This window comes from Danio rerio, chromosome 8, assembly GCF_049306965.1.
Source record: "Danio rerio strain Tuebingen ecotype United States chromosome 8, GRCz12tu, whole genome shotgun sequence".
Taxonomy (NCBI): domain Eukaryota; kingdom Metazoa; phylum Chordata; class Actinopteri; order Cypriniformes; family Danionidae; genus Danio; species Danio rerio.
The window spans coordinates 51,828,133-51,854,000 of record NC_133183.1 but is presented as its reverse complement, the minus strand read 5'-3'; the positions used below and the strand labels follow the sequence as shown (position 1 = coordinate 51,854,000).

The window sequence follows — 25,868 nt, the reverse complement described above, 5'->3', positions numbered from 1 at the left end:
GACAGGTAATATCATTCATCCATCAAAACACACATACAATGACGGTTAAAAACTATTTAGTACATCTACAGGCCAATGTTTCAACTTTAAGTCAGGTAAAATCTTTTTAAAAGCATGTAGTGAAACCAACTCTTTTACTTCAACTTTGTTTGGAGGTTATTCCATGTAAAAAGTGCTGCATATTTAAAAGCCTTTTCACCCATTTCAGTACGCACCACCGATACAGACAGTAAATAAAGTTCTTGAGGCAGAAGGCTATAGCTAGAGACTAGTTTAACAATGCAAGTTTGGACTTAGGAGGAGAGTAAACCTAGAATAGATTTTATAAACAAAGATATGTCAATGCTTAAGCCTACGAATGGACAAAGCAGACCATTCTGAGTGTACAACACACAATGATGAGTGAGAGATTTAGGATTTGTTATAAATCTCAGTACACCATGTCTAAAAACATGTCTAAAGCATGCAAACTTTGAGAAGATGCATGCTTATAAAAAACATTGCCATAGTTCAATACAGACTTATCAGTACTTATCAGTTCATATCTTAATAATAGGCAGGTAATAAATCAATAGTTAATAGTTTGCATTGTTTCCTAAATTAAAGTGCTACCAGTTTTTTTTTTATCATCTTTGTACTTTTTGACTAGTCTCATTAATCTTGAGTACCTATAGAGTTGTACTACATCCATCATTTGCTCAAAGTTAAATGTGTTTTTTTTTTTGTAAATAATATTAAGTACTTGCTTTGTAATAATTTTTTATTATTTTTATTAAATATAAACTAATTAAAGACTTTTTAAATTTAACTCAACTTAGATTATTTCCCAGTGTTGGGTTGCGGCTGGATGGGCATCCGCTGTATAAAACATATGCTGGATAAGATGGTGGTTTATTCCGCTGTGGCGACCCCTGATTAATAAAGGGACTAAGTTGAAAAAAAAATGGACAAACTTGATTATATTCTGATTAAAAAAATAAAAATAAAATCACAACCCGTAAAATAACCAAATTGTTTTTTTTAGCATTTATGTCTGCAGACCTGACATGAGAATCTCTTTACCTCCTTAAATAACAACAAATTATGGCTCTATTCTTTATTCAGTATTCAATATTGAAAAAAATACAGATTTATATTTCGTTTCATTAACATTAACCGTTTTTGTTTCTCTATTTCTGAACGGATTTCACATATCTCCCATTAACAGCGAAGCCTATAGTCTTCCAGAACACTGCTGTTATTAACCTCAATGAACCCACTTTACCATAGTCTTACTGGGATTCTGTCCTCAAATGTCCTGGCACCCCTCGCCCCATGGCCATCTTAACGGCAGCCAGTTCCCCCATCTGTCCTTCACAAAGCTGCTTACAGCTCTCTATGCTAATTCGTTTATCTGTGTTCATTTTTAAAGCGAGAGAGAGAGAGACGACAGTAATATTTGTTAATGGCACCTGGCGGTCTCACTGCATTCCTACACACTCACAGAGAAGGAGAGAGAGATGCAGCTCTGCTCTGTGACTAATGCATGCTGGCACAGCCTTTTAAAGGCAGGGTGGCCTCGCTTGTGTGCACGTCTCTCGGTAAATGAGGGGATGTGAATTGTGTATGTGGTCGTGGGGAGAACTTCATGGCAGGATAGAGGCCTGAGTAACACATAACCCAAAGCTATGACACACACCTCTCTCTCTCTCTCTCTCTCTCTCTCTCTCTCTTTGTGCCTTTTTAAAAGCTTTCTTTGGAGGCAGAAGCTGCAGATTGATGCATGTAGAGGCTAAGTGTTTCTTCTTAGCTCTAAATGACGGTAAATGTGTGATATTGTGGTAACTTTTTGACACTTACAGAGTTGGTTGAAGACGCACACACAGGAAATAATAAGTGTGAATTAATTTTTTCTTCTTCCTCCGGTTGTCTTCGGTTTTGTTTTCTTCTTTCTCCGTCATTCAGTCTTCCTCATTTTATCCGTTTTTTTGTTCTTCTTCTATTAGTTAATCCTAGTCTTGCACTAGGTTTGTTTTTCTTTAGATCTGTTTTTACTACTCGTCTAAATTTCTTTATTTTTCCTCTGTCTCTGTTTTTATTCTCTCATTTTTTTCTCCTCTATTTGTTTTTCTTTGCTTGTTTCTGTCTTTCTATTTGCTTTATTCCCCCTCTGTCTGTTTCTTTCTCTCTCCGTCTTTCAGTTTCTTTTTGTAGCACCGAGTGAGTGGCTAGCTTCGGTTGTTGGAGTGCAGAGAGAAAGGAAGTGGGTGAATTGTGGGTTGGCACGAATTAGAGGATTTGGCAAGCCTCCCCGTTTCTGCCTCTCTCTCACACTGTTGTTAAGGACTGTGCGTAGAGGTCACATTGAAGAAGAAAAGCAGGTCAGTTAGGAGGAATTACTTCCCTCTGCTTTCTCATGATATCAGCGTCAAAGCCTTCACATCTCTCCTCCTTTCTATTTCTGCCACTGTCTCTCGCTCGTATCGTCTGTTTGTTTTTGGGCGTTTGAGTGTGGATGCATTTTGGCACAGATACTATGCATTAGAGATAGTAAAAGAAGAGATCAGATGAGGTTGTGGAGGGAGGACGGGCTTCAGGGAGGTGGAGTCACTGCTTCTCAGCTTCACTTTGCTGTTAAAGTCCAGCCAAGCGGCAGCCAGTGAAGAGGAGTGGAAAAAAACTGTGGCCTTGAGACAGAGTGAGAGAGAGGGCTGGCGAGAGAAAGCGCGTGAGTTTGATAAATAGAGAGAGAGAGAGAGAGAGAGAGAGAGAGAGAGAGGAAAAAGAAAAGAGCTGCTCTGTTTAGAGAGAGAGAGAGAGAGAGAGAGTTAGGGAAACGACAGCGCAACTATCAGCGAAGGTACGAAGAGCTCATTTCCCTCCCAAACACCGCTCCCTTTTTCTCTCTCCTACTTTCTCGCTCGTCCTCATGCCGTGCTGGAGCTCTAAGATCCTCTACAGTTCATTTCCACGGAGATCATGTGAGATGAAACACCCGATGGAGTGATACGAAGAGAGGAAGAGAGAAACCACATAGTTCCTTAATGCTACTTCCTGATTGGACTATGCGCACTGGGCCAGTGCTGAGCTTTTTGATTGGATGCAGCACTGACACATGCTCGTGAATGACCAAAGCTGATTGGACTGCATCGGAGTACTCTCGCGTTTGGAAGTCTGGATTATGCAGTGGGCAAAATGCAGCGTTTTAAAATGAAAGTTGGTTGAAACACGCATTTTTGGAAGTTGTTCATCTCTCATTTTGGATTTGCGTGGTGCTTTGTCATTTGTTGGATTGGGCAATTATGGAGTTTCCTTGACTTTTGACCTGCTTTATACAGTAGAAGTTCCCTTGGGAGATCTTGTGGGTATGCATTGATATTCAGACTCTTATTGATGCAGTTTCTTCACTGCAGTGTCTGCTTGCCATGTTACATAGATTATAATGTGCGTGTGTTTCTGACAAACAACTGCGAGTTTGAAGAATAAACAGAGGCTGGGATCAGAGATGGTGAGGATAAGTATACACATCAGACTTCAAATGATTTCTTGCTTCGCTTTGCTTGTTTGTATGTCACCAAGGACATTTTTCATTGCGCTCCATGCACTTACGCTCTTCATCTCTCTCTCTCTCTCCCTGTTCAAACTACATTGATTGTCTTATGGCTTTGATGTGGAGGGCAGCAGGACTTTATTGTGGTCACCAGCGATATAAATCAAAGCAGCTATTTAGACTAGACAAGATAGGTTTCTAATGTGAAGCTAACCAGCACACAATGACTTGGCCGATGTCTGCTGAGCGTTAGCTTGGTGTTAAATCATTGAGAGCAGTTCATGTCAGGCTGCTGCCCCACTTTCCTCCTTCAGACAGCAAGCAGCGGCAGATGATCTTTGACCTTTTATTAAGGTTTTCTTTAATGATGCAAGGCTGGGTGGATGGGAACGCTTGGGGCTTCTGTAACCAGGCACACAGGGATCTTGTGTGTTAGTTTGGAAGGATATTGTCTGTTAGGCCGTGTGTAATATAAATCTTGTATAAACTGTTACAGGCTCGGAGCTGCCCTATTTTGAGTGCATGTGACTTAGTGGGACCTCAGGTAGGGGGGAAAATTTGAGACCTACACATACTCAAGGTTAAATGTTTGCTATCAGTAATATTTTTAATTACAAATACACCATTGTTAGACCAAAGATCACGTTTGATCTAGTTCCTCTTTTTGCCTCCTTATCGTTTATCATTATTCATTCATTCATTTTACTTCAGCTTAGAGCCTTATTCATCAGGGGTTGCCACAGCGGAATGAACTGACAACTATTTTAGCTACTATGCTGAACTAAAACTATATTTTATGCAGCGAATGCCCTTCCAATTGTAAACCAGTAATGGGAAACATCCAGTGTTATAGACAATTTAGTTCATCCAATTCACTTACAGTGCATGTCTTTGGACTTTAAACCCACGCGAACACAGGGACAACATGCAAACTCTGCACAGAAATGCCAACCTTCTTGCTGTGAAGCGAAAGTGCTAATGGCTGAGCCACCATGCCGCCCTGACTATTATTCTTTGAATCAATTTGTTAAAATGTTTAATCAATATTTTTAATATGTTTGGACACAATTTTGTGTCGGCAATATGTAAATAACCATTTTACAATGATAACAGTCCACACACTCTTTTTGTTTTAAACTCCATAAATCATAAGCAGTGTCTCTGTACAAACGGATTTGAGAGCGTGCGATGTGTAGCATCACACTTGTACATGTCCCACCCATCATTGTTGATGGACACTAAAGTTTTGGCATAGACTGCTTTTATTAACTCCAAAGACCAGGTGGATTAATTTTAAAGTAGCTATAACGAATCTCTATACAGCCTATATTTTCTTGCTTGGCGGGTATCTTGTCATATTTGCCACATGAGCACCTGTATTAAAACATGTGCGATGTTTATTTTTAGTGCATATTCATATCTGTAAACCCCGGGATTCTCCTTTATTTTACAATTGTATCCCGTTATCATCCTGTAAAGGTATTTTCTCGGTTTTTCAATCTTTCTATGAAGGGTAGCAATAAACATCAAACAGCTGGTCCTCTCTATATGCAACCCATACTACCAAACCACCCGGGGACGCCTCTTGCTCTTAAATGTGAATCTGTTCTGTGCTTTTATTGTATTTGAAATGAAAACACTTTGAAGTAATTATCATAATTTTCGTCTAGACACAACAAATGTAGTTTTAAATTAGCATAAACACTTAGGAAAGCAATTAAATGTGCATTTTTAAAGTGACACCTCTTATTTAATGTAATCGAATGAAAAATCAAAATAAGAGATTCATTTCTCTGAGCTTTCATCATCATCATCATGAGCTTTTACATTATACAGTGAGGAAGAGGTTAATGAGATTTGGTCATTTGATTCAATTTCTTTACACAGTAATAGCTATTAATTTTAATAGACTTAATTATTTGCAGCTTTTTCAAATGTTTATGTGTGGTATTCTGTCATTTGTTTATAATAATTAATAACAATATCCCTTATTTTTACATGCCATTGTTGACATGTATGCATTTCCAACTTTGTAATGCTGTTGGTATGCGGCTCTTGCAAAGATTGAATAACCCCCACAAAAACTAAATGTAGTTTTCAAATAGCAATGCCAAAACCTGTTCTGTGGGCATATTGGTATTTTTTATTGAGTCACTCTCTGTCATTTTGCTTGTCCTGACATATATTAGGTATCTGAAGTAGACATGTCCAAACACCACCCTTTTTGAATTCTAGGGCAGAACCAGCTCATTTGCATTTAAAGGCGCACTCACAGAAACAGCACATTTTTACTCTGACCCGAAAATTGACATTTTGAAAAAAGTTAAATAAATAATATATAGGGTTTTTTTATACAGTATAGCTCAAACTTTATAGGCATGTCCAAAGACTTGTATTAAATTTGGTAAAAAGGGGCATAATAAGTGGCCTTAAAGATACCATAAGATTAGTATTAGGGTTAGGTTTTTGGTAGGGATGCTCAGATCAGGATTTTGGCAGCAGATACCAAGTACTGATTCCTTGTCATGGTGATACAGAGTACCGATTCTGATGCTTTAAGCTTTATAATGTATTAAGCAATTTTTTTTTCCGAGTATGATACTTATAGTAAGTGGAGATCTCTCCTTACCTAAGAGAATAAATAAAGAATGTTTCATACAATCCCTTAATCACATCTCTTACTGTCAACATGTCATAGTGAGAAGCAGCTTTACAGAACAAAAAAGATAACACGGAAAAAAAAAACTGGGAAGAAAAGTTATTGACAATGCCATTTCAAAAAACATTGCAAATGTCAAAATAATCATTTAATATGTCTAACCGAAGAAAAAGTTTGGAGTGCATATTTAATGCACACCTATAAATCTAATACTTCTTTACTAAAAGGATATAGACCTATAAACTTCTGTTTATTGCAAGAGGAATATTACAAGTATATATATATATATATATATATATATATATATATATATATATATATATATATATATATATATATATATATATATAGTTAAATATAACAACTAAAAAATTATATATATTTTTTTTTTATTTTCAGCCAGGTTTTAGTAAACTTCATCATAAACTTTATCACAACATTATCATAAACAGAACTTTTAGTTCTTATATGTAAAAGGGCCAAAATACATGCAATGCCATTCAGATATTTTGCTTATCTCCAACTATTGATAGCAGTACAATGATCGCAGCTCCGGAGAGTCTCACAGCAGCTTGATATGAGAGGGAGATTCGCACTTAAGATATCTTTACTGTTCATTTAACCTAATAACTGTAATGCTTAGAACATCGATGTGCCTCTCGCGATCTAATCATTTACTCTTATTGTCATGATTTGCGGGCGTCTCAGAGCCGCTATAAATGTACGGGAGACTCGCAAAGCTTCCAGCAGAAGTCATAAGATTGGATGAGACACCAGATAGCAGCGGTCACAACTTCACACTAGATATACAATGCTTGCAACAAAGAGACCATCACTCACATGAATCACGCCAATAAACTGAACAAACAAAGGTCGCATCACATCTATAAATATTTTAGTTGCTATATTTTATGCCCCGCGCATCATTTATCTCCTTACGTGTTGGAGCGATGTCAGGTGTGCAATTGCATCTCCTTTGCGTGTAAACTTGTAAACAAACACTTGTGATCAGTTCATGATATCGGCCAAATTGGCAAGTATGATCCACTCATAAAATGTGATTATCGGCCGGTACTGATATCCGGCCGATTGATCAGAGCATCCCTAGTTTTTGGGTTATTTCAAATAATTATGCATAATTTACTGTTGTTGTAGCAAGTACATGTTTAAATAGTGTCAGTGGAGTGTCGTGTAGGTTTGACACAGTTTCTCATAATAAATAACTATGATGATGGCGCAGACACTTTGCTTTTTGTATTAAAGTATCAGTAAAGTCAATTTTTCTTATTTTTCCTAATAGGTCTGCTGCAGTATGGCCGAAACTGGTCAGCTATTGCCAAGATGGTGGGCTCCAAAACAGTTTCCCAGTGCAAGAACTTCTACTTTAACTACAAGAAGAGACAGAAACTGGATGAGATTCTGCAACAGCATAAAATAAAATCGGTCAGTCGGCAGACACACGTTTCATAGAGCGCATAGAATTAATTATTTACAATTGTGAGTAGTATTAGTTTCATGCTGTTGTGTCTTTTTGTGTGTGTATGTGCGTTTGCTGCAGGAGAAAGAGCGTAAAGCCAGACGTAAAGGGAAAGCTCCTCAAAACGAAGAGGCCAGCGCTCCATCTGCTGCAGAGGAAGAGGAGATGGAAGGATCGGGAGTCAGTGGTAACGAAGAGGAGGCTCAGGAGGATGGAGAAGGTATGAGCAAAACACACAAACACGTAACACTCACACAGCCACATTACCGTGCACAAACTTGTAACACAATCATTAGCATTCGTCAAGCAGAGTTTGTTGCACATTATTCAACGACTCTGGGGTGTAATGGAAGCAATGATACTCGATGTTATGATCGCAGAAACAAATTAGAAGTTTGGTAATTGTTATCAAACGTAGCTATGAAACAAGTTCCACTGAAACTAAACACCGCCGAGCGTTTGCGGCTGCCAGGAAATCCCACAGCAGCTCGAATCAAATAGCAGAGAGCTCTTCTCAGAATATCGCGAACACGTGGCCCAGACTCACCTATGACCTCACTCGGGATACAACCCTGACCTACTTTTGTCAAGTTCTGGGAAAGAGGCGACACTCTCGTTTTTAGCATGAATCGCTTTTTCAGAGTTTTGAGAAGTGGTTTTGTCATTGAGTTTCAGTTAACACTGTCTGGCTGTCAAAGTGTCTTGTCGTGCTGCGGACGTAGCTTTGGAGCTGTTCGTCTGCCAGGCAGCTATAAAATAAAAGTGCTGTGTGTTTGACTGTCAGGTGTGGCTTGCCGATAAATGACTTTCGTAATAAAGCCACATTTATCAGGTCAAAGCTTGTGAAATAAAGCCAGCTAGGGAAGTGCTTATTATGTTATGGTTATTGTGTAATTACATCCAGCTGGGAGAGCACACACTCAACGGCTGGGGTTTGTTATGCCAGTGGGAAAATGAGGCTTATCATAATCCCCTGCTGTGTATTTACTAGTTATGTTTACTTTTTGATTTGACAAAAGGACATGTTAGGTTTAGATAAGAGTCATTCTTCATTTAGGAGCTTTTCTGTGCTCTAGGATGATTTTACTAATATTATTTTATTTATTTATTTAGTATAACTTTTTAAAATATATGTTAAACTAGCGTATGCTTTTTCTGTTGTATGTTTAATGCCTTTTTTTGGTTGTTGAAATGGTTCTTTTGTGTGAATTTCACTATTTTGAACTTTCGGACTTCCTCTTTTGTTTGTCAAATAAGTTTTATTTAAGACACAGATTCAGAAAGACAATTATTTTCTGTTTTACATATTTTGTTCACATGTAACATAGGCAAAGCAAAGAAAAAGAAAGAATGAAAAGGAAAAACATTATGAAAATTATAATAATAAATAAAAAACCCACCCCACATAGCAAGCCAACTTGTTTACAAAGGAGTGTTTGAACAACAGGGTGTGATGACAAAGCTTGTTAAACATTACAGAAGTTCTGCATTATTCCACAAGGTGCTTTTTTCAAGGGAACGGACAAAGCCTGACATTAACACCCGCCAAATGCGGGTCGATTTCAGCGGTGGCGGGTTAGAGAGCCACTCCCACTAGCCACTTTGGCTGGTTGAAAATAGTTTTTAAATTGTAGTTCACCGAGAAGCAGCACGAGTACGAAAATAACTGTTCGCGCAAGCAAAAGAAAACAGGTGAATGCCCAATGAGAGAATGATCACACACACGGTGAGACGCAGACTTTCTCGAGGCTGACGAAGGCTTTAGTATCACACACATGGCTGTGATGGGCACGATAGTTTCTAAAGCTTGCACACTCCCGTTTCCTTGCGCCAAGCAAACATGTCTGTAAACGCAACTTGTGCGATCAGTTCTCTTTGAATTACACTGGACAGAGCTGCACTTGTGCACTCACTGTTCTGCTGCTTTCAAAAGCTTTAGATTCTTTTTGAAAAATGTCTTTTTGTAAGCGGCAGCAGTTGCCTCTTTCACATTTACCATTCTTTGAACAGATTATTAATAGGGCTAACGTTAACTGTGTGCAAGTGATCATACTTTCATTATCGGACACGGTATGCTTTCTCTTGCTTACAGTATTTTTTATTTTTTATTTTTATTTTTTTTTTGAGCAAGGGCATACACGACACACAAAAAAAAGATAAATGAATGAGATGTGGACATACCACAAAATCTAAATTAAGTAATTTTAGCATGACAAGTAAATTATGCATATAAAATACATTTTCACAACAACAAAACTGTGGCCAGTAAAAAATCTTAGTAGCTAGTTACATTAGAAAACTACTAGCCACAGTGGCTGGTGATTAAAAAAAAGTTAATGTCAAGCCTGGTAACAGATAAAAGCATTCCAAATTTTGACAAACTGTTTAGGTTTCCTTTTCAAATAATTTCTAATTCGCTCCAAATATTACCAAGAGGTAATTGCTCCAAGCAACAGTTGTAGGGCAGTAGTTCTCAAATTTTTTTCACCAAGAACCACATCAGAAAAAAAAATTTGCTCCAAGTAACACCATAATGACCTGTATTGAAATACAGTAGCGAAGTTACTAATTCAGTAGCGAATAGGCCTAATTAAGCAGCTACAGCAATGCACAGATCCAAAACGAGGCAGATTAATGACTATTAATAAAAATATGTATCATTGTCAGACAGTTTAAACATTTTAAATAGTTTGAACATTAACTGTAATTACAGACAAAACATTTTTTAAAACTTCACCGTTTCAATTAAAATGTGCTTTTAAAAGTTAATGAAAAAATGGCACTGTCCTTGAAAAGTAAAAATAATAACTCCTGTACTTGTCAAGTATTAATGTATAGTAGCCTGTTCATCAAAACCTTTCAATGTTGCTTGGACCTGATAAATATAGGCTATATGTCATGCATATACAGTTGAAGTCAAAATTATTATCCCATTTTATTTTTTTATTTTTTTATTTTTTAAATATTTCCCAAATTATTTTTAACAGAGGAAGGAAGTTTTCACAGTATGTCGGATAATTTTTTTTTTCTAAAGAAAGTTTTACTGTTTTTATTACGACCAGAATTTTATTTTTTTTAAGCATTTTAAGGTCAAAATTATTAGCCACTTATATACGTATATTTTTTTCGATACTCAAAATTAATGCAACGCATTACTTACCATAAGAAATAACTAAATAACACAACTAGGTACTTTTGGGGGGAGTAACTCAATATTGCAATGCATTACTTTTAAAAGTGTCTCTTCCCAACACTGGTCATTTCCAAAATAGTCAGTGTTAAAAAAAAGTTACGTTGGACTTGCTTAAAGTATTAAACAGCACACATTTTCAACACTGTATGTTTACATGAACACCAATAATGTCCACCCCCCCACCCCTCGCCCCTAGGCTTGCAGGTGGGCCCACACATTTTGCACTACGCCGCTGCATCCAACATTTCATTTGTCACAGGGAGCATGCATGAAATGTTCCTGAATGAAAGTGAAAAAAGTGCCAAACTGCAGTTATAATCGACAAAGAAAACACCTGAAATTACATGAAATTCTGGAGGAAATGTGGGTAATTAAATTATGTGCTATAACACATGAAACGGGATCATAAAAGGAACATTCGAAAAGCAGCTCATTATTGTTTCATTCAGATTAAGCCAAATAATTTGATTACTGATGTCCATGTAAACGTAATAATAATAAATGGAGAACCAAATTAGACTAGTCTAATGAGGCGTTAGAAACAATGCCTGTTACAAATTCAGCATCACAGAACAAATAGCATGTTTTATATATTAACAAGTAGAAATCATGTATTATTCAATTAGTGTCTCAAAAACGTTGTACACAACGTTGACCCCAAAGCTTTGAGCGTTGCTGTACTAAAGCAAATTTTCAAGCGCATGTGCTCTTGACTGAATAATGAAATCCCCCATCAAAACAAATAATCAAGCAAACGGCACACACCAGATCAGCTGGCATCAGTGTTCTGCCCTATCGTGACGTTTCCCATCACCTCTTTATTTCAGGTGGAGCCAATAACAGCTCAGACACAGAGAGCCTCCCTTCCCCACGCTCCTCAGATGACAGCAAGGTCAAAGAAGAGGGCTCGGCTCGGCCCAAAACTGCACCCAACGCCACTTCCTCCTCTTCCTCCACGGACAAGGACATGGCAGCTGCAGAGACGGGGATGGACGAGAAGCCAAAAGTGGAGAAGGGAGACGGGGAGCAGGCAGGAGTGAAGCAGGAGGTGAAGACCGAGCCAGGGGAAGGCGCTTCAGAGTCAGCCGGAGAGGATAAGAAGCCTCCTGCCCTGGAGGTGGAGGAGGGCAAGAAAGAGGTCAAGAAGAAAGAGCACGGGGGAAAGAGTGGAGCTCACGACAGCGACTCCAGCGCCACATGCAGCGCCGATGAGGTGGAGGAGACGGAGAGCTCAGAGAAGAGCAGGTGAGAGTGTGCACGTGTGTGTGGCTGTGTGTTGATTGGTTACTTGGGTGGGGTCTGATGTGGTTAAGAAGGCTGGGATTGTTGATCTGTCCTGTAGGATTTTTTTTCCATGACAGCAAACACTGTATATGTTGGCTGAGTCGGGGGAAACATTAGCTTGTGAGCTTGCCAAACATATCAGAGTGAGAAGTGTGTGTGTGTCTGTCTGGTTCCGTCTTTTGTGTATTTTGCGTTTTACATTTCCATACGACTGCAAGTGGAAAGGCTGTGTTTGTTTATGTGTGGCGGGATGATGATTAAGCGTGTGTGTTTGTGGTTTTGTGGCATTAACGGGCTGTTTACAAAGAGCGTAAATAAGAGAGAATGAGCCTCTGACCATATTAAGCAATAACTCTTCTCTCTCTTCTCACAATGACGTCTCCTAGGCCCAGCTTGTTGAGTTTTAGCCACGATGGAGTGATCTCTTCTCAAGCTCAGAAACCGCTGGACCTCAAACAGCTCAAGCAGAGAGCGGCCGCCATACCTCCCATTGTGAGTACCCACCTACTATAAACCAAAACTAAATCAGAACTGCTTTACGTTTTGTTTTCAGCCACTTGTGATTTGAATTTCATGAGACTTTCTTGTTAACAACCTGCATATCTGGCCATATTATACAGATTAGCATCTTCTCTCCATGTTGCCATGGCTACTAAGACTGTTTTTAATCCCATGAGATGCTAGTTTTCCACTCTGCTCTTAGCTATTCAGACGCTCATCATGAGCTAACAGCCGGACTGAGCTCTGGCAGAAGAGAGGTGTGGAAACTGATATGCACTGTTTGGAGAGGAGCTGACATTTTTTCCTTGCAGTCTTCTTAATGAAGACATATCATTTTTTTCCTCTGAGATTTCTTGCACTGAAAATAATGTAGGTTTACTTGACACTGTTTCTCTTTATTTAAGACTGCGCTTACATTGGGCTAGCTTTTTTATGTGAACGCCAACCAATCTTATTTTTTTTAAGTATGTATTGTCTATGATAATATGATCATCAGTGTTATTTTAAAGCAGGGGTGCCCAAACTTCTTCATATGAAAGGCTAAAAACCAAATGTCATTGAGGGCCGAAGATATATTTACCCAACTATATTACATTAAAGTTGCCATGAGTAATTTGCTAATTTTTCATTATATTAAAAAATAAACAGAAAACTTTACTTAGAATCGTATTAACTAATGCAGTATACTGTACCTTTTTAAATTATAACTTATTCCAAAAAAAAAAACCGTAATCATATTTATAACACAGTGGAGTTCAAAGCTGAATACACTAGTCAAACAGAATCTGCCTTTGTCTTGATTAATTTACACCATTTCAATTGAAACATTTAATTTCAGATAGCTTAACAATAAAACAAACAAATAAAAGGGTACATTAAATTTAAATTGACTATTCATTCTCAGATACCACTGGTTTCCTATCCGATACGATACCAAATAAAATAAAGGGGAGTATCGGCGATACCGATACTTTAGTGTCACTTTATACTGAATATAAGACATATTACGGGTTACTCTTGTTTATTGTTTATTGATGAAGAATTATCATACAAAAACAGAGCCAACTTACAATTTTCTTGACAGCATTTGAGCATAGATATCTTAAAACGCCTGCCTGAACATCTTAACATAAAACAATAAACATTCACACATTTTGGTGTAGTGACATGTTAATTCAGTCCCCTTGAAGATTTTTAACCTTTTTCCGTTGCTTTATCATTGTCACAAAAACCCAAGCCCCCAAAATACAGCCACATCGCCACATTTTCCCCCTCTGTACCTGGATAGTGTCTGTCTGCTGCACCTAAGGTCTCTGAAAGCGATGTCTGTCTCGCCCTAGCAGCACCTGTGCCTCTCTTTTTCTCCTCTTCTTACCACCTAGTCATGATGCTTTCATATTCTGTATTGTGATTTATATGTAGATGTTTGATTAGGTTTGTGGTATTATAACTGTACCTCACCGTTTTGTTACATGTGTCATCGTTTGAGTTTATGGAAGTGAAGTAGCCCTATTCAACGATGGCGTGACTGAACAACATGTGCCATGCCAGTGGACTGAGTGGCTAGCTAGCGTGCCCTGCAGTTTTACAGTGTCATATTACACACATGACTTGGCAGGCGGAAGAACAAGTAGTTCCGACTAAGCTGGCATTATTTAGATAAACTATGGTCATTGTGCTTACTTTCCACTGTATTTCTATTTCCAATAAACTGCACATTTGCTCCAAATTACTGAAATATTGATATTTGATAAGATAATTGTGATTCTAAAACATACAAAGCTGGTATTGGAGATATCAATATTTTGGTAGGGATCCGCACATCACTAGATGGCGGGCCAAATCAAAGGGCCAACTTTGACCCATGGGCCCTAATTTGGGCATCTCTGTTTTAAAGATATTTAAGCTGGTGATATGACACCTCTCATAATAGTGATAGTCCACACTTTTTGCCCTCTTTGTTCTGACTGACCAAAATGCATCTTAATACCAGGTGTAAACAGGGCCTTGCATTTGCAAATCTAAAATGCTGCCTCTGTAGTTTGCCGATGTGCAAAAAAACTGGTGATGTGTTTCAGACAAAAGATGCAATTCTACAAATTATTACCGATAAAGTCCTGTTGTTTTGATGGGAATCCATGCATTCAGCGATTTAGGGGGAAAGGTTTTGCTTGGCAATCAAGTTCAAGAGACAAAATCCTTTTATATTTTCAGAGTTCAATGGGGCGACCCCTGTAATTTGCGTAAATCCATTTTTTTTTTGTTGTTTGTTTGGTGGTGGGGTGCTATCGTGATGTGGTAACATGTTCATCATCATCAAAGCAGACGACCTGATAATTTTCCCCTCATTCCGGACGTCTTTCAGGGATGTAATTGTAGACCTGTACCTAGGTTACTGTGTATATAATATAATGACAATGTGCAGTTGTGTAATATGTAGCGCTCACATTTGCATGTCACGACCACGTGTGCTCTATGTACATTATAAACAAAGCCAGGACGCACATTTGTTATTATCCTCTGCTAGTCATCTGTTCTTATGTTCTAATTTAATCAGTGCTACAGCCTTTAGCATCTGGAATGTAATACCTGAAAATATCATAAATTAAGATAATATTACAAACTCATAAAAATATTTTTATAGTTAGTTAAAACTATTAAAACGCAGGGACTGAGCCGAAGGAATGTAAAAGTCATGCATTTTTAGCTACAGCAGGGCTCAACAATAAGGACTGCCCGATGGCCCGGGGCCAGCATGAGAGATGTTCGGGACAGTGAAGAGAATCGTTACTGGCCCAATCAGGCCAGTGCTGCCTTGTCATCAAATTTTTATTTGCCTGCTACTATGTCAATTGTATGCAAATACAGTCTTAGAACTGAGAAACAATTTGTGCTTTTAAGTCTCAGAATGCTACGTTTTCTGTAAAGTCGTGAACCCCATATTGCTTTTTGGTTCCTTTTATCTGATTGGTTGTTGTTAGCACGTTATTTTTTTTCACAACCTGGTAAAAACCAGAACAGTGAAGAGACGACAACATCAAATTATGAGGCTAAAAGAAAACGTCTGTTTCCAACGTTGTGGAAAAAGATATTTACATGGGTACAACACAACGAAAAAAATGAAGTGATGTTTTGCATAATTTTCCATCACTTTAAAGTCAGCCACTTTTTGTTTAGCAATAAAATACCTGCACATTTTCCATACTGCTGTATTTTACTGCTAAATATTTTAACATTTTAAAAATATTTAAATTCTAGATTCAACGACATTATTTTTGACACATTATTTAAAATATGTGGCCAAAAAAACGCTATTTTTTATTTACTTATTTTGGTGGGACCAGTGAAAATTTTGGCAGGGCCAGTAAAAATCTGAATTGCTGGTCCAGTCGGGCCAGTAGAAAATGTCCTTAGCGTTGAACCCTGTACAGTATGTATGATAATTTTTTTCAGGGTATAATGTTAATGTATATTAGGCTACTCAATCGTCTATTACTGGAAAAATTATCTTCTGTGGACACAACAGAACTAACTGACTTAGTTGCGCTATCAAGCGGCGGTGTGTGGGTCAGTCCTGACATTGAAGTACAAAGTATAAGCCTATTAATTATTACTATTAATTATTACTTATATTATTACTTATTAATTATTACTATCACTATTAAACTGCTAAACATTTAAACTGAAATTTAAACTCAAATTTTGTTGCCTATATCAAATATTTACATAAAGATTATGATTTATTATCATTTTTGAATTATTATTTCTATTGAAGGGACTAAGCCAAAAAGAAAATGAATGAATGAATTATTTATATAATTTTTTTTATTTTTTAAAAAACACACAAATATATATATATATATATATATATATATATATATATATATATATATATATATATTATGTGTCTTGGCTTCTCTCTCTTTTTTTTGTCTCCGGCTGATCACATGCCTGAATATAAATACATATTAAAAAAATGTAACTAATAAGCTTTCTGTTTTTCACTCACTAAACACAAAACTATGGATGCGTAATATGTGTGACCACATTAGTAGAAAGGCATGGGTTCATATTATTTAAACTGCTTTGAATAACATTATTATGTATGATCAGTTTCAGCCTTCTGCCATCAAATGTGTCATGATGACCACTAAAATATATAATTGACAAAATAAAAATAAATATTTTTATTATTTGCATTTTTTACGTAAAGTTTATATTATTGTAAATTCAACTTGATTATATCAGCAAATTGAAATAAAAACCAGACTATGACTGCATGGTTCAAGTGACCCAACTCAGATTTTTTTTTTTTTTCAGTGTAAGCAGTTTGAATTTTCACTAGTCAATAAGAGTTGCACTTGATTTAAAACTGTAGAAAATGACATCATCCTTAACGCTTTCATTTCAGGACAGACTTCAGCAGAGTCCAAAACCTTAAATCTCATATAGTAGAAAAAAAAAAAAAAGCTTTTATATTGTCATGTAAGTAATTAAGCATGTTAACTGAAGAGAGAGCGCAACATCTGCCACGTAAACAGTATAAACTAATATAAAAATATTGCATACATCACATCACGCAATGGTCATGACATTAAAATACCAACTGGTTTTAAAAAAGCCTAGATTAAGAGTATGGCTAAAAGAGAACCGTTATAGTCATAAACTATAGCAAAATAACTTGTTAACAGATTACATACAGGAATGAAAGAAAGAGCACACTTTTATTATGAGATGCCAGACAGCGCCTGCTCTTTTTTTCCTTGTCATTGCACTTTTGTCGTGTGCAGTGTAAATATACAGTAGACATTGGATATGAGTCACTTTTAAAAGATGATAAGCGGGTCATCAAAAAAATCCGAGACAGTCACAAAATCCAAGTTGACAATCAAGATGTGCAGTGGAAATGCAGCCTAACTGATTGCATGCATTGTTAACCTTGACCCATGTTCTGGGATGTTAACCTAAATGCTGGTTAACATTTAAAAAGCTTCATTCTTTTTTTTTATGCACCTTGGTGGGAGGTACTTTAGTTTAGCAATCTGCTAAATCTAATAACAGAATTGAAAACCTCTTAGTGACGGGCATAAAGAGATGATCGCACAGAACATGTTATTGCTCTCAATGTTGTGAGAAACATAATTAGTCATAATGCTGTTTTTACGATAATAGTACTATACCTCAGTCAATGAGTAGAAAAGATTGCAGAGTCTAGAGATGCAGTAATGTATAATAAGCAATATCTGTCGGTTTGTGTAGTTGCCAGAGGTGTCAGGACGTGATAACCGGCCTGGTTTGCCAGGAAAGCAGGCTATGCCGGACGCTCTTGCGTTGTACCAGCAGCAGATTACCATGGCACATGAATCCTCCCAGGAGGCCAAACAGCAGCAGCAACAACAGCCAACCAAATCACAGCATTACCCTGCGGCAGGGGACTCCGGCAGCCCTCGGGTCAGGACTCGCAGCCCTGGTATCTCTGACAGAGAGAGAGAAGGTAAGCTGCTCTCTGTTCTTTACCTTTCTTGTGTTCTTTCAGTACATTTCTCTCCCCAGCTTTCTCAAGCACCCTGGATTTCCACACCAGCAAGTTCTGATGTGTGTGTATGTGCTGTGCTGTGCTGTGCTGTGCTGTGAATGAAGCTGACTGGATCCAACCTAGACAGTCAGTTAGTGAACAACCAGCAAACCCCAGTTCACGTTGGTTTTTAGTTGCTTCTTACAAAAAGATTAAGACACCAGGTCTAGGTAGGAATGTGTTCCCTCATCTGCTTGTGATCTGATGGACCAAAATGCATCTTAATAGCTGGTGTAAACAGGGTCTTGCATGTGCAAATCTGAAATTGATGCAGACTCTTCAATATGCATATGTTCAATAAAAAGTGGTGCCTTTTTTTAGGCAAAAGGTGCAATTCTACAAATATTTACAGACAAAATCCTGTTATATAGATAAGAATTCATGTGTTCAGGGATTTAGTGGGAGGGGGAAAGAATTTGCTATGCAATCAGCAGGGTCTTAAAATGTCTTAAATTTATAAAACTAAATTTTAGGCCTTAAAAAGTCACAGAAATTTCACAAAAATGTTGTTTTGTAGGTCTAAAATTACAGGTCTTAATTTTCCTATGTCCGCGTTATACCCCTCCAATCACTAACATTCCATCTCAATGAAAGTTTTAACAAAATTTTTTTTATTAATGTTACTTCCTTACAAGTTTTTAACAGTTATTTAAATGTTTTAACTGGACCATTAGAAAAAAATCCTTACCATTTAGCCTTGTGCAAGCCTTACATTTCATTTATAATAGTCTTAAAAAGGTATTGAAAAGTCTTACATTTGACTTGATGAAACCTGTAGAAACCTTGAATCAAGTTCAAGAGAAATAAATTATTGCAAAACTGCCTTAAGCTTTCGGTTCTTTACTCTCTAACCACAAATCTATGGATGTGTAATATAAGTGGTCGCCTTGGAGCTATAAGGTTCTATCTGCGTTCTAAATGATTTTGAGCTATTGAGTTCAAAGTTTTTGCTTTCCATATAGCAAACAATATGTGTGTAAGAGTTCTCTTTCATACATTAACATGACAGAGACGCTTAAAGTACTCTAAATGAAAATGAATAAAATTCTCATAAATTTGCAAATTGGGGTAAAACAAACAGCAAATGCAGGCAGAACCATCTTCTTCTAAAAAGTCATTTTCCGCTTGGAATTATAAGGTTTTGTTTGGCAGATCATTCATTGAAGTTTTACTTTTCAAGAAATACAATCAGTCTGCTTATTCATTTAATAAACTAAATGGTCTTGTAACAATATGCTGATGTCCGAGTTCAATTTTTGCTTTTTTTTTTTTTTAAATAAGTATACAAGGCTTTACTAAATATTTAGTCCAGTGAAGATGTTAATTTTATGTTATTAATATGGTAATATTTATTTTTGTAAGTAAGACCTCATGAATTTAATTTAGTATTTGCCCTTCAAGGCTTACTATCTAATTTAGAGACTTTAAAAGAAAACAGACAATGAGCAAATGAGTTGTTTAACAAGGTTTAATAAACATTGAAAAATGTTTCACTGACTATATACACACAAATAAAACTATTTCACATTTAATATTTTACATTTTTAACAACAGAGCAGTCCGGTGGAATGACAAAAAAAACTGATCCTGATTGGTCCTCGTGCATGCATTCGAAATGCTGATTGGCTCACAGAAGGATCCTTATAGAGCCAAACTAGAGTTTAACTGTAGAATAAATAAAATGTTTTTTGTTTTTGAATAAAAAGTCTTAAAATGTAAACAACTTATAAAAAACATCACATAATGTAAATAAGTTGTCATTTAATAAGAATATGCAAATAGCTCATGTCAGATTGAATTTTAAACTCTTGGATGACAAAATGTGACCACATTAGTACAAGAAAGGCATGGTTTTATATTTATTTTAAACTGTACCTTGAAATATGTGGTTTGTAATGATCACTAAAGAATATAATTAACAACATAAGCATTAAGTTTTCATAATGATGAATTATTAACATAAAGTTTTTTTTGCATATATTTAATTGTATCCCTTTATGAGTGCAGGCAATACAGTAATAATATAAACTCAACCTGATCATATCAGCAGATTGCTATTTTTCTCCAGGTTTTATTGCATACAATTAAATGTGAATCCCCCAAAACAAAAATGTCCCGTTGTTTAGCAAAGGTTGTTGTGGTTTGATTGTCTGGGCTCTCAGCACAAAGATAAATCCCAAAACTGCTTCTTTTGAGCACATGGAGAGAAAAGAGAGTGTTTGGTCATGGCCATGTGATGAGCTGCAGTGTGTCTGTCCCTGCAGAGCTGGAGGGGAACGAGAGATGGCTTCAGGCTCTGCTACATGGATTACGTAGGTTTACACTTTTACACACGCATACCCGCACACTATTGGAGCAGCCTCTAATCAAGCGTGTTGATTTCTGGGAGTGTGAATGATCTGCAGATGTGTTTGCATGCCGCTACGCTCACAGATTTCAGCTTACAGAGTGCCGATGAGCCTGGTGATTTGTAGACTCTTGGAGTCTGAATAACTGCTGTCTGCGTGTTTTCACATACTACTTTTCATACAGGGGTTGTGTTGATTTGAGCTTTGACATCTTTACCTTTGGCAAAACAAAAAAAAAAACAAGGTGTGACAGACTGCAATCCAGTCATCATCTGGTTGACAGTCACTTCTGTGTGTTTTGTTCATGTGCGCAGATAAATCCCGGGCGTTCTCTCCTCTTGCAGATGGCAAGAAGAATCCCGGGGCTGATGACATTCGGGCTTTAGGTCTAGGCCGGCCAGTGATGTCATCGTACCTCTCGCCCAGAGACATGGCCAAATTCAGCCAAGAACAGCTGCTACACTACAATCCCTGTAAGAGAGCACTGCCTTGTCAATTGAATTAAAGTGTTACATAGTCACACCCATCAATATTGATGATAGTACACATTAATATAAGTTGTGCATGTCACGTTTTATTCAGAAATGATGTTGAATAGGCTGTTTGGATTAACTATACAAGGAAAAATAAATATATTTATGCAGTTTGAAGCTTTATGTTTGAGAAATTATAAAGGATCACTAACTTTATAAAGTCATTCACTGTTTTGTTTTGTTTTTTAACACATTTTTACTGACCTTATGCACCTTAAATGAGTTCTCTGGTGTGACAGTGCAATATATTAATGAAACCAACTCTTAATAATATACAAATAGTGGGAGAGCTTCTTATCTTCTTTGTTGGACACTTATCCTCATATAGCGCTATATACTTTATATGAAATAACCAATTTTTTTTTCATCATGACTTAGGGCTGGGCGATTAATTGAAAAGTAATTGAAATCAACATTTAGAACCTATAATCGGATCTAATTTTTCCAGGTCAATTTTTTCACTTACCTTCCTTAGCGTGGAGTCACATAAGCCCGCTTTGTCCAGGCGAATTCATACTTATTATATTATGATTTAGGTGGTTTTCACACATGCCCTATTTAGTTCGGTTGAATCGCACTAGAATTTGTTTTCCCTCTTGCTGCGGTTCGTTTGGGCAGGTGTGAATGTAGCAATCAACCAAACGAACCATGGAGCTGTTCGTTGGTGGTGGAAAAATTATCCAAACTAAATCAGACCCAACCGTAAAAAGTAATGTGACTATTACTACATTAAAAACATTTGAAAGAAGAAAAAAAAGATTTCCTTTTTCGAAAATAGCCACAGATTAGGCCTGAGGTGTTTATTAATGATTTTATGATTGTCTTTTTTAAGTTAAGAAATTTAATTTATTGAACTATGCTTGAGACATACCATAAGACAGTTTAGACATTTGGTTTAAAAAAGTAAGCTTTTACAATTTTTAAAACAAGATCCATAAAAGACAAAGAAATGTTTAACCATTTGCTGCGTTTTAAATGATGTCAATACTAATTATATACACTAGCGATTAAAGGTTTAGGGTCAGTAGGATTTTAAAATGTTTTAAAATAAGCTTATCCGGGGCGGCATTTATTTCATCAAAAATACAGTACAAATTGTAGAATTGTGAAATGTTATTGCACTATAAAATAACTGTTCAAACGTAGTTTATTATTTAATTAAATCATTTATTCCAGTGATTTTAATGATGAATTTTCAGCTTCAATACTCCAGTCTTCAGTGGCATGATCCTTTAGAAATCACACTAATATTAATTATTATTATTGTAATTATTCATTCATTCCATTTTTTTCGGCTTATTCCATTTATTAATCTGGGGTCATCACAGCGGAATGAACCACCAACTTACCCAGCACGTTTTTACGTAGCGGATGCCCTTCCAGCCACAACCCATCACTGGGAAATATTATTATTGTTATTATTATTTATTATTATTATTATTATTATTATTATTATTATTATTATTCTTATTATTATTATCATTATTATTATTATTATTATTATTATTATTATTATTATTATTATTATTACTGTTGTTATTAGAGGTAATAGTAATAAAAGCAATAATGACTGGAGTAATCTTATCATTTGAAACTACATACAGTAAGAAAGCAGTTATTTAAAATTTGTTTAATAATTACATTTATTATTAATAATTACTGATATATAAAATTTTTTAACAAATGCCAACTTGATGAACAGATTTATTTTCTGAAAAAAAAAAACTGACCCCAAACTTTTGACCAGTAGTGTAGATATCTGTCATCTGTGACAGTGAAAATACAATGCCATGTCAACAATCCTACATATACATTTCTAATAATTTATTTATCTCTTTTAGCGTTAGCTTCCACTTTACAGCCACAGGACAGAATGGCTGCAGTGCGGCCTCTCCATATTCCAGAACCCCCTCCCCTCATCTCCTCTGCCAAACCTGGTGGCTCCATCACACAGGTGAGAGCGACACTTTATCTTGATATGCCAGTCTTATGAGTTAGCGTTACTGTGACCGTTCATCAATACTGTAGGGTTTTAATGTGCATAATTAAGCTGTTGTTCATGTTGTATTAAATTGCAGGGTACTCCAGTGCAACTGCACAATCCATCCCATGGCTCTGAGCATGGGAAAGTCCCAGCTCCAGGATCACTGGCTCTCTCCTGGGTGGACCAGAGGAAAATGGGTAAGCGCGAGACCCGAGCCATCACAAGTCAGCTATCTGTTTTCCATATCCAACATCTCTTTCTGTCTCCTCAGGCGGGTTTCCAGTTGTTAAACAAGAGCAGTTGTCTCCTCGTGGGGCTTCCTCCTCCTCCTCTCAGGCTGAGAATCTTTCCACACAGGACAGTTCTACATCACGGGGTGAGTTTGGGCCAAATCATCATCCCTCATCTCAATTTAATCTTAGCCCAAAGAGATTAAAGTGGAGGACTAAAGTTCATGCACAAATAGATTTCAAACATCATTAACTCTTGTGTCTCTTAGGACCCATGCCAGCTGTTCAGGGTGGCAGCATTACAAAGGGCATCCCTGGCACACGTGTGCACCAGGATTCTCCCATATCATATCGAGGTGGTTCTATCACTCAGGTGAGAATCTCACACAGTGAAAAGGGTGTTTGCAATTGCTTTTAATGACTGATGAAAATGTTTATTCACAATAAATATATTTTATTTTTGTAAGTAGTAGGGCTGCAGTATATTGGACAAATCAGACATTGCAATATTTAGCTTTTCTGTAATAAATATTGTGATATACAGTCTATACAATTTCACCAGATAACTTGAAAACTACTATTTGAAAGGAATTTATTAGATTAGTCTGATTGGGATAATTCTTTAGGTAAGTTAATTATGCTTAAAATATAATAAACAAATTTCAAGCATAGATAAATTCAAAAGAGCAAAGATAAACATGTGATTAAATAGTGTTTATGTTTTTCAGGGCAGTCAAATACTGTAGTATTCAGTCATCCTTGGACTAATCAATGTAAAATAACACTGTAAAAGTCTTTACTGTATAAATAATTTAATAAAATATACATTAATAAAGTTACAAAGGGGTAAAATATCTTGTGGCTGAAAACTTCAGGCTGTAAAAACGTGCAAATGAAAAACTTTCACTCCATTATGTTTAAACTCTGAAATATACACTATTCTCCTGTGTTCTGAACTGTTGATGTTGAACTCAACATATCCTGCGATGTGACGATAGCTGATGTGCACATTGCAATATCGATGGTGAAACTATATATTGTGCAGCCCTAGTAAGTAGCAACATTCAGGAATGTTATTCACAGATAACAACTGCTGAAACGAATAACACAGACTCATCTGGGTACTTCGAATCACCTCGAGTTTTAATGAACACATTCATGTTTATATGCTTATCCTTGTTTATGACTATTTTTGACTTTGGCACCATATTGTAACTGAAAAGTTTCAATACAAATACAGTGCTTCCGACACATTTTGAAATATTCTTGCGGTGGTAGCCTTATTTAAACAACTTTTACCACGGCACATGGTTAACTACATGCGACAAAAAAAAAATAAAAAATGTATTTAAAAATATTTAAAAGTATTTAAATGAAAGGTTCAAGAAACCCTCGAGTACTTTTTTGAGATTTTAACAGATTTGTGTGTTGAGCATCAGTTAAGAAAACGTTAGCACCTTTCAGCTTTAATTGTTGAGAAACCTGGATAATTTTGAGCTTTTGTCAGCTAATTTCATCTTCCGTTTATAATAATTTTTGGAGATCGATCAAAAACTGTGACGTAACGCGAATCTGCTAGTGGAGTGATGACGCATCGGTTTCTCATTATTATTCATAGCTGAGTTTTCTTATCCTATATGTCCACGGACTCTGCATATGGCTTGCAATATATAGCGTTCATGAAGAGTCATATGTGTTTGTTTGTTTGTTTGTGTAAAGCAAGCACTGTTGTCGGGAGAACTATGCGAGAATTGGAGAATGCCGGACTTTATCTTTTATCAGTTCCCATTTAGACACATTGCCTATGTCTGTGCTGCGGTGCTCACCTATGTTTAAAATCCTCCAGATTACCGGCAGGGCTAATGGTTTAAATAGACAAGGCAAGAAACCTGCCGCACTGCTATCCATTGTGTCTGCATTCAGAATCGGGGATTCAGTAGGAGGGAAGTCCTCCTCATTTATAGTGTTTATATAAACACGATTATCTTTATAATTGTAGTTATGTGTATATGAAATTACGAATACCGTATGTAGCAGGGCATTAAATTACTTATTGTTTATTTCTTTGCAGTTTTAATATTGTAAACTATAAAATCATGGGTCTCGTTTTGTGAGCTAAATCACAACAGTTGTTCGCTCTCCTCTTTTTCCCCTGCTCTGCCGGCCACACTCACTCCTCCCTCTGCTCGCAGCGCTCCACACCCATCATGAAGAGTTTTTTTGAAAAAATTCTGAGGTAGACTTGAACCGAAAGAGGGAAGGTTTATGACCCTTAAAGAGCCCATATTATACATGAAATAGGGTCATATTTTGGTTGTAAGGGTCTTTAGCAACAGTCTAATATGCATGCAAGGTCAAAAAACACTTTCATGGTCTTATAATCTGCATTTATTTTTACATAATTATCCCAGCGACTCCCGTATGAATCGTCCAGTGATTCATTTGTTCCCAAAACCCTCCTTAGTGCGAAGCTAATCTGTGCTGATTGGACCGATGACAGTCTGTTGCGATTGGTCGACTGCCTTCAGTGATAGACAGAGTAAAATGCCTAGCAG

General features: G+C 36.7%; 1 protein-coding gene across 37 annotated transcripts in view; it reads left to right on the top strand.

The window, feature by feature from the left end:
- ncor2 (nuclear receptor corepressor 2) overlaps positions 1-25,868 on the top strand; it is a 197,225-nt gene that overhangs the window by 144,899 nt on the left and 26,458 nt on the right. For 7 of the 37 annotated variants that reach the window (XM_017357346.4, XM_009304185.5, XM_073909623.1 and 4 more), the window contains 11 exons: positions 7,489-7,631; positions 7,747-7,885; positions 11,686-12,103; positions 12,529-12,634; positions 17,903-18,137; positions 20,483-20,530; positions 20,881-21,039; positions 22,941-23,053; positions 23,178-23,280; positions 23,355-23,459; positions 23,583-23,686. In XM_017357346.4, coding sequence (XP_017212835.1) covers positions 7,489-7,631; positions 7,747-7,885; positions 11,686-12,103; positions 12,529-12,634; positions 17,903-18,137; positions 20,483-20,530; positions 20,881-21,039; positions 22,941-23,053; positions 23,178-23,280; positions 23,355-23,459; positions 23,583-23,686 — 1,673 coding nt within the window. Of the gene's footprint in view, positions 1-2,311; positions 3,488-7,488; positions 7,632-7,746; positions 7,886-11,685; positions 12,104-12,528; positions 12,635-17,902; positions 18,138-20,482; positions 20,531-20,880; positions 21,040-22,940; positions 23,054-23,177; positions 23,281-23,354; positions 23,460-23,582; positions 23,687-25,868 lie in introns of those variants that run through there. The other 30 variants (XR_012383752.1, XM_073909632.1, XM_021478272.3 and 27 more) reach the window with 11 other exon arrangements.